Source organism: Chamaea fasciata, unplaced genomic scaffold (assembly GCF_029207755.1).
Source record: "Chamaea fasciata isolate MVZ Bird 193981 ecotype frontalis unplaced genomic scaffold, bChaFas1.0.hap1 SCAF_1, whole genome shotgun sequence".
Taxonomy (NCBI): domain Eukaryota; kingdom Metazoa; phylum Chordata; class Aves; order Passeriformes; family Sylviidae; genus Chamaea; species Chamaea fasciata.
Genome location: NW_027094086.1, coordinates 66,167,838 through 66,181,498, shown reverse-complemented (window position 1 = coordinate 66,181,498; position 13,661 = coordinate 66,167,838). Strand labels below are relative to the sequence as shown.

The window sequence follows — 13,661 nt, the reverse complement described above, 5'->3', positions numbered from 1 at the left end:
GCTAGGTAATTCCTGTCTTACAAATTTTAGTTCAGTTCCTTACCCAACTTGTTTAACTTCGGGCATTTTTACCAACATTTCTACTGTTGGACTTATCCCAAGATTAAAATTTAGTTAGGCAAACAGGCTATGCCCAAAGACAGCCAGTATTTAGCTTTGTCCTAAGTAACAGCAATTCCTAACCTCTGGACTATTTTGGCGTAATTCTTAACTCTGGAATTCCTTAAGCCAGTACAGCAGAATTACACCTGGGCTTGAATTCAGGAGTGTTTGAAGAAGCAATAAAATTTTAAAAAGTGCAGACCTTTATATTAAATACAGTCCAAATCTGTATGTGTGAACCTGCATGCATATGCACACAGGTATCCATGCTATAGGCTTGTCCAGGTGGTCATAGCCAGAAAGAATTGATACTTCAAAGAATTTTCAGGAGAAATTCATGTATAGGCACTGGGAGATTATACAGATGGTGCTTCTGTCTGGCAAAACTTTGAATAAGAAAACAAATTCTCTTGATGGGGTTCTGTGGTTAGCCATATATTCCTTACATTTAATAAATTAAGCAGGCTGGCAATTAAGCAATATTTTTCTGCAAAGAAAGTTCACGAGTTTATCTTTCTAGCATCCATCCATTTACTGAGAAATGGGCGAGGTTTATAAATAGGTGAAAAGGTGACTCTGGGATTCACATTGCCTTGATATGCTGCAGGAGAGAAACCTCCACGTCCCAAATCAGCAGATGGGACACGCCCCTAATCAAGAGGAAAGTGTGACCAGAGGTGATAGGAAAGCTGCTGACTGACTAGATTTTTCATTTTTTCTATTTTGCCCAACACTTTACTTCCTTCATTGTTTCTGGCAGACAGCTGGAACCCTGATCTCTCAAAGCTAAAAGAATCAAACGCAAAAAAGCCCTAGTTGGTGGAGGCAGGGGATGAGAGCCTTAAAAAACTATACTTAAGAACATTCAGTAATCTCAAACCTGAATTACATTAGATATCTAATCAGAAAATTCTCCCACAACACTTCTCCCTCAACACTTCCATCTTGACAGATACCTGAGTTAAGGAATTCTCTAATAGATGGGAAGATACCTCTGCTTCTTTCTCATAATCCCTTCTGGATCATTGGATACCATGACAGGTTCTTTTACCATACTAAAGAAGAAACTGATCTGTTAGAAAGGCTTTTCTGGCTCTATTGTAAGATGAATTCCTCTTGTTGGTCTTTAAAAGGACTGACACGATCACTTCTTGTACACTTGGGGTCTACATCCCAAAAGAAGTACCATTAAAAATCTTTGCAAGATGACTACCATGAAAAATTCCAAACTAACCCAGTATTGACACAAACACATTTTTACTACATGCCTTAACAAAGCATGCCTCACCATGTGAAGTGGTAACTCCAAACTAACTGTATCTCTTCTTGATTCAACACAGATGATATTAAAAAAAAAAAAAAAAAAAAAAAAAGAGCAGTGCAAATACATAAATAACTTTTTTTTCCCCCAGGTGTTTCTTCTTCCAAAAACCAATGTTCTCTTTTGCCTTGTCCAAAATGCATACAGCCCAGCTATATAGTTACTAGTATATAGGTATAGAGTGCATATTACTTTGTTGCTGAGGAAAATGTGTGTGCTTTTAGACCTGTTACAACAGAGCTGTAACAAAGAAAGGTCTGACTCTTCTTCAGGGTATTCCTGTGTCTTATCAAGGTAACTCATGGCTCTCCTATTTAACCTGCTAGAGAAATTCCCCTCCTGTTATCTGCTCTCATTTGACTTTGTTCAGCTGAGAGCTTTCACATGCAGCCCGGGTGGATTCAGCTGAGGCTACCACCCAAATTCCCTGTAGCCACTGTCCAGATCTGCAGCTCTGTTACAGGTTATCAGCAAAGCAGCAGGATCAGCAAGGGGAATGCACAACTGTGTCCCAATTCATAGTGCACTCTATTAGTCTCATTGAGGATTAAAGAGGATGTAAGCTAGAACACTGCAGCACGTCTTGGGTTACTGAGTTATGAACTTTTTCCTCATTTAATGTTGGAACCAGCACTTGAAACAGTCTGGGAGGAAAAAAATCGTATCCAGAGGAGGAAAACCTATAGAAACATGCAGGACTGCCCTCTGAAAGCAGGGAGTGAGAGGGGACTGTAGTCTGCTGTGATCCCACGTCTTTCTGCAGTTTAATCTGGTGTGTACAGGTTACCTACTAGCAGCAAGATCAGGAGACAACCTTGCACTTCCAGCCTGTGTATGACAAATGACAGAGCAAATTTAACAAGGTTTCCCCTCCTGAAAGCTGACAAATTAGTGCTATTTAAACTTCAGCTCTGATTCCCCCTTCTTCATATGTAAAATTACTTACATAAGAAGTGTTCGGAGTTTGCCAGAAGACACAGAAAACAGGTGGATAAACTGCCTGATACATGACAATTTTGCATAAGAACAACATTGCCCCGAGGCCATGCCCAAGAAAATGACTGGAGACCTACTTGTAGGAAAAGTGGCTATACCACACGTACATATGAGTAATTACCAGTTGAACCAGAACTAATTCTACAAAGAGCTGTAGCAATTGTTAGCCAAATTGAGTCTGTCATGGCAGATGCTAAAATAATTGCTCAGGGAGATTACAGGCCATATCCAAGCAGTTAATTCATTAGAAGTGCAATATTCAGGATGGCAATGGAAGACCAGACAAAATGGTAGCAAAGAGAGCACAGTTTTTTTAATCAAACAAGCACTACTGCCCTCCTCTGTCATCCTCTAGTTCCCTATTTATATGAGCAATTCATGCTTCAGTTACTGCTCAAAGCTGCATATGTTTTCTTACTAGCTGGCCTGAATGAATTTCCCTCCGTCTTGAGTTAGGAAAAAACAAAGCATTTTGTAGTGTTTTGTACAGTCATCAGTGTGAAAAATACACAAAGTCATTTTCTCTGCTATAAATCCCTCACATGAAAAGAGTGGAGTATTGTTAAAAAGCTGTGACAGCAACTGGTTTCAACCATCAAGATATTTCAGCCAACAAAGAGTCCTCAAAGATTCACAGAGGTGTTGTTCACAGAAATGTCTGCATGGGTACTTGCAGGGAAAAAAAATATATATTCCATGTAGAAAGGTTTTTTTACCAAGGGTTCTTTTACTTGTCTCTGCTAAAGAGAAGAGAAAAGCTCCCAGACAATTTGTCTCCCAGTATGAACTAACTCTTGGCTCTACTCAGATGCAATTCCTAGCAGAGCAAAGGCTCATTTATGTCCATCAAATTCCAACAAGATAGAGGTTACAGAGGTGGTTATTGGCAAATAGGTCACATGCTGGCTGGCTAAAAAGGTGCATATATCCCTGCAGAAAGGCTAGCTGCTTGAAGGAAAAAGAGAATGGTTAGATGCTGGATTTATTTTGCATTTTTCTCTGAGTTTTGAATGCAGGCTGTTAAAATTGGTCTATCCCTTAAAACTCGTCTATCCTGAGCATTGATTACTTGTAAATGTGCACCTTCAGGATAGAGCAATAAAAGTTGTGCCATTTCATTTGGCACATTTCCTCACTGTAGAGGAAATGATGCTTGACCTAAGAGAGAAAAAATAAATATTAGACAAATACATGCCAGAACACTGCATACCAAGAACTCCAAAGTGACTTTTACAATTTTTTAAGCTTGGATGTGTGCAAAAGAAAGCAGTAAAATTTGCTTTGCAGCCAGGTTAGCAACCTTACCTCCCGCTGAATAGTACTTTACATCACAAAGCACACTGCTCATTTACAGTTCAACATGATGCAGCAGGAGAGAACCTGTTCCAAAATGTGGAGTAAAAAGGCTTTTCTACAGATGTTATGCAGAAGTTCAGCAGAAGTGATTAAAGAAAACACGTCTCTAGCCACAATCCCTGTCACACAGGGGTATACAAATTAGGTCCTTCTGAACTGCTTCTGGAAGTGACAGCAAACCAACAAAGGGTGTGGTGGCAGAGACAACATGAAACCCATTTGTTTCAATTAAACAAAGAAATAGGTCACTGTGCAATGTATGTGATGAATTTTCTTAAGAAAGAAAAGAATTTTCTTAAGAAAGTTTTGTGGACGTCTAAGAAGAGCAATGGCACAGAAGAAAAATGGATGATTCTATATCAAACAGACTTTACAGCTTCTTGGATAAACAAATGAGAAAATCATGGCCTATCTGGTGAGCCATTTCAGCTCCACAGGGTATCCTGAGATAAGAGACTGGGAAACTGGGAATCACAGTTGCACTGAAAGCAAGCCAGGCACTTCCATGGGAGGCAATAGCATCACCTCTTGTGTCTCCTCCTGTCTCAGCAGCACCAACCACTCCCAGCATTCTTCTTTAGGGAGCTGCTTTCATTTCAGCAACTCTGCTAGTCCAATCTGGTCAGAAACGAATTTCTGAATGAAGTGGTTTTTGAAGGCTAGGGCAGATTTATCATATTGTAGGAAAGATACACATTTGAAATAAAGGTTGACAAATTTTCCCAACTGTAAGTGGTATTCTTGAGTTCAGAATTACTTAATTTTTCAAATATAATTAATTACCCCCCTCAACCAGACTTTTCTATAAGGGGATTAAATGTCTGCTTTCTGTTGCCAGAATCACCCAAAAGTTACAAAATAAATTCATGAGATGACTAGTGCTCCAGTACCTTAGTATATTACATAGACATGAACACATATAAAAAACAGATACAGTGGTGTAATTAGCTGATTAACAGCCATGCTGTAAATCTGTAATATTTTTCCCTCAAACTCTCTCCTCAGATTTCAACACCAAAGATGTCCAGAGTGATGGCATTACCACACACACAGAGGCAGGTAATTTCCAAATGCTCCTGCTGTAACCTCCTCTCTAATCACCTGCTGGAAGACAGTATACTGTGCCACTCAAACAATGTTTGCAATTAATATGCCTCTTCAAAATGGCCACTCCAATAAAGACTATTATCCTCTATCAACAGAAGAAAAGTACAATCAAAAGTAGTCACTACTGTCTGTAAATGAGCCATTTTTCTGAAGTCTGTGTACCAAATTCCTCTTCTTCTGTGAAGAGAAGACCTTGCACAAATCAGGAAAATGCAGACACAGGGATATTCCAGTTTGGACACCTAGCATGCTTCCAGTAGAAAAGTTATGAAAAATGACTTATTTATATATAAGCTTTACTAAGATTCTCACCAGACCTTATTTCTTACCCAAAGCTTTTGTCATTTATTCAAATAGATACACTCAGTCTGATCTTTAAAGCTAAGCTTTTATCAATTCTTAAACTGAATCTGATATATATGTATAAAATAAGCACTGTTCTGACAGCCACCTTCTCCTCAGGTCATTGCATGGTGAACTTTACACAGCAACCTGGAGATGAGCAAATTGAACTGTAACAACAGGTTGATATAATGTTTGGGAAATGCCTCATTACATCATACATTAATTTTATGCTTCCCCTACAGACAAGAAGCAACAGACCTTACATTAGGGTCCTGCAGACTGGAGGTCTTACTGGGATTTACAAAAGAGGTCTCTTCTTTCACAGCCTGTTAAAAGAAGGAGCCAAAGTTTAGTACAATGTCCATGCACTTAGGATAATAAAACTGTTTATTAAAAAGATATTCCTGTAAGCACTTCAGAAAACTGCAGTACCCAAAATGCCTACTCTGTCCAGATTTAAAAGACATGATCTTTTTGGGTTTTCATCTCCTACAGCTGAGATTCACTGTGATGAGCAGCAATGTACAAAGTGCAGGGCAATAGTGTAAGGAAGAGAGGACGAAGAAAGGAACACTGTCATTTGTGGTTCCTCCAGAGAGCACTTGAGAAGAAATCATACAAAATCTACGCAGACAAACATACTGTAGTTGAGCTGTCCTTTCAATTGGAGTAGAATAAATATTTATGTAGCCTAACTGAAATAATGATGCCAACTTTTCATTCAGTCTTTGAAAATCTAACTGAAAAATGTGATCCCCTACATACATTCACACTGTATGCACAATTCACAGAAAATCTCACCCACTACTGCTCTCTGCTAAATTACAGAGTCCTGTCTCTCACATGCCATTTGTCTGTCGAGTTGAAAATGCTAGTATTGCAAAACAACTTAGATGAAAATTTGCTCTATCACCTAGGAAATGCCCAATCCAGGCAGGTGTTGATATACATCTGAGATGCAGTATTCCACAATTCATGTGTAAATGCCAGTGTGAGGACAACACTGCCCCCCACCACAGAAAATGACTACAGAGATATGAGCATCTCCAAATTAGTCAGGGACTTCTCAGATTGTGACATTTGCACCCTGCTACACGAACAGAAGGGGACTGAAATAGTCCCACAAGAGTGATTTTTCAGTGTTCAGTATCTGAACCACAGTAATTTGAGCCCATAGGTCCAGATCAAATTAAATTAAATGTGTCAGTCTAATCCTCTTAAAAAAGGATGAAACAGATTTCTTCAAATCCATCAAATCCAAATCAAAGGATTTTACAGACATATAAAAATATTGTATTGTTACATAAGATCTTCCATTCAATAAAAATTGATATATTCCATTTGAGGGTACTCATAAGAAGAGGAAACAAAATCAAAGCTGAGTTTCTTCTATAACTTAGTGATGAACTAAAATAAAAATATCAGTAGGGATACTCAGTGCTTGGGGAAATTGCCCAAGCTGTGATAGTTTGGGGTTTGTTTTCCCCTTGCGCTAGAGGGAACAGGACCTTCATTGCCACTTCTCAGATTGTTCTTTACCAGAACATCAGCCATGGTGGGAAGCGACTGTTCCAGCTTGTACACACAATTAATTGTATAGGCAATTGAACTGGAGCCACTGGGAGACTGACAGAAAGTGAACTCTGTTTTGAGTCTTCTCCAGCCCAGCCAAGTACCTGAGGTGATGGGTTAGAGGGCATTTTGAGACAAGTCCTTTTGTAGGAAGTTCATCCCTTCCTATTAGAATTGTTGAACCTTGTACATTGATACCAAACCCACCAGCTCAGAGAGGGGACTCTCTGACCTTCAGCAGGTTTATCCCTCTCCTAGGGGGCTAGTTTACACAGAGGAAGCTGGTTTACAGCTAGGTTACTTGGAGGAGAACAGGATCAGCAGTAGCTACTGGACAAGCCCCACTCCAATGTAGTGCCCTTACATATTTGGGTTTAATCTCCCTCAGGCAGAGGTTTCCTAACAAATTCCTGCACAAGTACTCCAGAAATTAAGGAACCAGATAAATGTGGGACATAATCACAACACCACCATCACTGTAACTCAGCCACAAAATGTTTTGCTGCTCAGGTTTTCAGTGAATTAGTGTCACGTCATAAGACATTTGGGGATCAGGAGTGCAATTTTTAAAATTTTAATAAATTCGTAGCTTTAAGAAATTCAGCTCAGCTTTAAAAACTTGTTTTACTGGTCTTCTAGTAGCTGTGTCTAGCATAATGTTTATTCAAAATCAATTGCTTTCTTGAAAGGAAAGAAAATTTTTTTAAGGACTTGAGAGAGCATTGAAAATCATTCTTTGTTGGCATAGATGAGCAGTGGAAGGAATATTTCTTTGTTCTACAGAAATTATAATGCATTTTAAAAAGCTGTTTGGTTTCTGAAATCTGTAAACATGAATCCAGCTGTCAGAAACCTAATGCGAAATCTCTTCTTCCACACTGATGTCTTAGCAGCATTTTATTGTTAAGCCTGTCAAGTTGGCTGCTTATTATGTGTCAAATTGGTTACTTTTTAAAACTATAAATTTTAGTTCATTCCAATTTTCACCAAATTATTTGATCTGCATTTTAAGATGCACTTGAACACAACAATAGAAAGAGATTTCAGAGATCAAGAATGAAATGCAGTGGTTGTGACCAGTAATGAAATTATTAAAATTCCATCTACTTAAATGCTATAAGCCATGGATCTCGTTAGCCAGCTGAGAGTTCACTGTGTTAGACCCTTGGTTGCTTCTCAGCTCTGTGACTACATTATTTCTCTCTTTTGTCTTCTCTGCATTGGAAGGCTAAGCCTGCATCTGAAGAAGTCATATATTCCTACACAGCATGACCAGCAGTCTCCATCAATGAGGAATTTCTCTTGGTACTAATATTTCTCTGTTATTACTCATGTTTTAGAGATCAGAAAAGAATCCTGTACCCACAAGGAAGCACTGCAGACCACTGAGCAAGTAAACCCACTCTAAATTGTAAGGAAAGAGAGGGAGCATGCAAAGAAATGAGGATGCCTGAACAGCCTCAGGTGATGAGGCATGCCCTCAGGGTGCCATAGGGTGTGCATTGGCAGCTACAGATTAGCAAGGATGGGCTCATTCTTCTCATCTTATACCTCTCCTCCCTACCTGTGGATGAACAGACACAGGAAAATGTTATACTTGCAAACCCTTCTGCAAAGGGCTTCAGCCATCCCAAAGTGTACCATCCTTGCTTCACTTGAGGGCTTATTGGCTTTTGGTTGTTTGTCTGTTTCAGAAAGAGGTCACTAAGTCATCAACTGGCAGCCTGTTGCTTTTATTTTTTTCTTAACACTGCAAATCACATTCACCAATCACAGAAGGACTTTCTCAGCCTTACTGAAAAGACACGACTTTAGAACAAGGGTTATGCTTGTAGACAACCCTTACAATATAATTCCCAGTTGGTTTGCCTTCATTTGTAAACAAGTGCACCTGCTGGGGCCAGGATTTGGGTTTCCGTTGCAAGGTGCCTTCCAGCAATGGAGCAAGAGGGTTCAGGCAAGGGTAGCAGGAGGTGTCTGTCAGGAAATGTACACAGAAAACTGGGCAGTGGCTCTCACCCTCTGAAAGACCAGCACTGAGTTATGTAAGAATGACAGAGGCAGGAGCAAAGCATAGATTTGCTTAGATCTTAACTAAGGCAGATTCCCCCCTTCCACAGAGGTTGCTGCTCTGAGGGAGAGATTTCAGGGCATAGCAGACCCGGAAGCACAATTTGTACAGGAGCATATTCATTTAATAATTACCCAAAGAGAAACAAGCTACTCTTCTGGCTACCAGGCTGCAAACGAAATTAAAAGTAGATCCATATAATCCATCCACACAATGCCATTCTCTTTTTTTTAAAAATCTGCATCAGGCCCAGAGGAAAAGGAAAATCATTAATGTTCTGATTTCATATGCCATTAACTTTCTGGATGATGTTAGAAACAAAGAATTACTTTATCATTTTTAGCATTACTTTATACTATTTAGGAACAAGAAACATGACGGGGCAGCAATGTCATTGTACAAGCTCTCTTGACAGATGATTGCTAAGAAATACTTCCACCAAAAGATGAAAAGAGGAGAAAAGTATCTAAGTAATATCAAATTTTGCCCACAGCTTTCTAAGCCATCTACCTATGGGCAGCCTGGGAGCTCTCAGGCTGCTTTTCAGTCAACTGCTAAGCATTGCTAATCCCTGCTGCTGTCTTGGCAGCCAGGTCCTTTGGAGCCTTAGAGAGGGGGTGGATACTCCAGGGATGCTACACCAGACTGGGCTGAGCTTTCTAGAGGGGGTGGGAATACTTTCTGGCCATTGAGAGCAATCCCATGCATAAATTCATGAGTCCTGGTGGCTGGATTTGCCTAGTAAACAGCAGCTCCCTCGATTTTCTTCTGAAGAAAGAGTTAACCCCAGGATAATGGAGGACACAAGTTTAAAATGGGAATTGGTTGCACCAAGCATGTACCAAGAGAGAAAATACAGTAAAGACAGAACTTTGGGTGCATCTGTGCCATCTGTGTCTCTCCTCCATCATCTCCTCCATAAGGGGCACTGCTGCAGCTCTCACCTCTACTGATCCAAAATAGGGGTACCTTGGATAAGCAAAAAAATCTGCATGAAGAATCAGATCATTGCAGCCAAGGGGGAGTGTCAGGTTCTCATCTGAGAAAGACAAGGGTCTAGAAGGCTCATAGGAAGCATATGATGGCTCTTATTTAGCAATTTCACGAAGTTCTCACTTGCAGAAAGGAAGGGAAAGCAACACAGCTTCCACATGTTTGGAGATCTTTAAAGGTAAGGAAGGAATGACTCTCACTGCAGTGGCCTGGAAATACTTCTCTATCTTGGCTCTTTCTGAATCTGTAATGATGGTAAGGAGACCTGAATCATATTTGATTTTTCAGCTCTTTATCAACACTTTTATCTTTTGTCAGCCATGCCAAATGCTGGCTGATCTCATTAGATAATACAGGCTAAGGAACATGTCATCAGGAAGAATGTTCTGCCAAGGTAAACTTACCTTGGTAATTTAATATGCCAAATGTAACTTTTCAGGCAGAAAAGGATGATGTTTATGTCTCTTGGGAACAGACTATTCTGTTTTTTCCCTTGAATGAGGCCGGGCACTATGGGCTGCAGCAGGGCTGTTACACATCAAGGCAATTAACAGTACTTGTCTCATCATGTCCTGACGCTTAGACACATTCCAGAGAGGAGACAGAGCTGACATACCCACAGCTCTTGGAGTCTTGTGACACCACTGCCACATTTGCCCCCATTATCCCAGAGAATAAATTGAAGATCTCATCAGTTCCCACATTCTGTTTATGTAAATCTTCACTCCCCTCCTGTACCTCCAGCAAAGCTGCCACATCATTTCCTCAGTTCCCTCCCTGATTTTGAGGTATCATTACTGACACACTTCTAATGAGCTGCCATATATCGTATATTCATCACACACAATCAAAATCTTGCATTTTTATACCTGTGGAGCCATCAGATTCCTGTAGCCTCACTTTTTAAGTTGAGCAAACCTGTTTCCACATAGCAACTGAACACAGAGAATTTGAAGCTGAGCCATTTTTAAATTCCATTGTTATGAACAATTATAACCGATGCGATGTTGCACTTGCTGCTGTTCCAGTTGAGAGTCCCAGTGCAGTTGCTTCTTTCTACCTAAGCCTGAAACTTGACAGTGAGGTTATTGCTCATCCAAGTGGGTGACTAACAGCAACAGCTTTAGCAAGGAAGGCACAGTGTACATAAGGAGCTGTGGAAGCTTCCCCCACAGCCTGAACACCTCAGCTGCGACCTGTTATGCTCACATAATTTCAGTTCTGATCTCTGTGCAAAGACTGTCAAATTGTGCAGTAGCTCAGTGCTGTGAATAAGGATGGATGGAGGGAGGGAGGAAAGGAGAGGGAAGCAAACAGCAACTAATTCATGATGGAAGGAGCCAGAAATGTTGGAAAAGCTGATCCTTTCAAGGCACTTAAGTCAACATCTAGTGAAAGCTGAGAATTCCTCTGGGTTTCCAGAAGGATTTGTTTAAGTCCTATTATAAGAAAGATTGCATATGATTATAAATCCTCAAGTGTCTTCCCCTCACCTACTCTATTTTCATTCATGACCTGATTAGGGTTTGAATCCAGATCTCCTTAAGTGAATAAAGCTCCAAATACCCAGCTTACATAAAGACAGTGAATATTTTCTAGAAATACATGGCAAAACCGTCTGGACTTTGAAGATGACAAGTCCTTACACTTGAATCTTTCCTTAAAGGAGGCAGAGCACTAAAAGAGACAAAGAGTTATCAAAAAATGTAGCCATGACAGACTAGTGCTGTGGATCACCTCACTTAGGCACCTTTACTACCATAAATAATGCATAGATGCCAGTCTCATTTACATTGCAGCCATGGCTTGCATCTAGTTAGAGAGCACAGGATGGCACCAGTATCATGCATGACCTGAGATATTTTCTGTACCAGGGACCAGTCCCTTCCTCAAGACAACTCTAAACAGCAGAGGCAACCTGCACTTACTCACATATTTGCAATAATTAAGGCAAATATATTCGGCCTTTACTTGCTTCTAGGAAAGGGAGAAAAAAGAGAGAGATGGCTATCAGCTTGGCCTAAAAATTTACATGTGTATAGGCTTGTCAAGAAAGTTACTGTGTGAAAGGAGTTAGAGGACTGAACATCCCTTTGTTCAGCCTAAAAGTCCCTTTGTTTACTGAGAACCAAGGCAGGGGAATCAATGGCTGGAGAGCCCAAACCTGGCTGATTGAAGATACCTCTCCGTGGCCAAGAGTTTCCATTGGGGTTGAAAAGGGAGAAACAAATGGGATTTTGTGTGTTCATTTGCAAGGACCCTGCAGCTCCAAACCATCTTTTCTCACCACTTTTTTTTTTTTTTTCTCAGCAAACAAATCATAATATAGCTCAGTAGTAATGTAACCTCTAATTGTCTTCTATAAACTGCACTGCAAAAATGCACCTGCAGAATGAGCTTGGCCTTCCCTTGTCTGCAGAAAAGGGGAAGATGTGAGTGACGCAAAAATCAGCTGCAGTAGAAATCTGTGAGAAACGGGATCCTTCCCTGTGCTAACCTGCTAGACACACATCAACCCAGGGATTTAGGGAAGCCTGGGTAACAGGTGCAGAATACAGACACCACTTGTGGATGACAAATTGCTACCACTCAGCACACACTGCCTGCCAAAATAAAAAGGCCTGCTGAGATAGCTGTACATTTGCTCAGGACCCTGTGCATAATTTTAAGGATAATTAGGATTTGTCCAAAGCCAAAATGGATATAAATAGCAACGGAAACCTGCAAGTATCTTTCCTTCATCACTTGAGCCATGAACTTTTTGGCAAAAGGGACTCTTTGTGATACTAACAAGTCATGTCTGCTCAATCACAGCACATCAGCACTGACTCATGCAAGCTGCAAAGGGGTTTTAAATGCTAGGGAGAGCTGGTCTTTTGTATTCTGACAGCTCCTTACTGCTGCTTCAGAGGAGTACCTCTCAAATGAAGCGCTTGGAATATATGAAAAAGAAAAAAAAAAAGATATGTCAGTTGCTTCACAGTGTTTAGGGCTCTCCTGGAGCTTAATTATGTGGAAACTGTGACATGTAGTCTGTCAGCTAAAAGGTGGCAGATCCCTGTGGCACTGTTTGAGAGGTGTGTTGGGAAACATTACTCATTTGCTCTCGCCCTGGAGGTAAGTGTGTGGCATGCCCTGTGCGAACCACGGGTTCCCACAGCTGCCTGTGGGTTCCTCACGCTTCTCACCTCTGGTGTCCATGGCGGTGAGCTCCTAGACCCAGCTTCCAGCATCCCCATGCACACTGCAGTTTGATTCTACATTTAGATGAGTAGCACATAAATATTCCCGTCTTCACCAAATTAAAAAAAAAAAAATAACCCTCTCTCATGTTAATTTTCTGCTGCTCTGTGACTCCAAACCACAAGCAGGGCTAAGTGATCAACACCATAACCTTACAAATTTTTGGTCTCAAAGTCAGGGCTATAACTGTGAGAATTGTCCCCTAAGAATGTGAAAAACTGCTCTTCAGCACAATTCTGAAATGAAGAAGCACAGAGAGCATATTTCAGGATATATTTTCAAACATCTAGCAACATTTCCCCTGGTTTCATATTTTAAATCGTAAGGACTGGAATCATTCATTGCTGAGGCTCTCTCTTGTGTTGATGCCTAGCTATATGCCATAAAAAACAAAGTAAACTACAAAAAATTTCTGTCCCAGTTTATATTTTCCATTTGCAAACATTTACTCCATTCTCTGAATTAACAAGGAACAGTTTCTTCTTCTACTACATGCAGGAGGTGCTTTCATAAACTTGTCACATCCTGATGTTAGTAGCATATGGTATTGAAAAT

At 40.4% G+C, this 13,661-nt stretch overlaps 1 protein-coding gene across 1 annotated transcript in view; it reads right to left on the bottom strand.

Moving 5' to 3' along the window:
* EPB41L4B (erythrocyte membrane protein band 4.1 like 4B) overlaps positions 1-13,661 on the bottom strand; it is a 165,949-nt gene that overhangs the window by 37,552 nt on the left and 114,736 nt on the right. Inside the window, exon 19 of the mRNA XM_066185305.1 lies at positions 5,486-5,553. Coding sequence (XP_066041402.1) covers positions 5,486-5,553 — 68 coding nt within the window. The remainder of the gene's footprint in view (positions 1-5,485; positions 5,554-13,661) is intronic.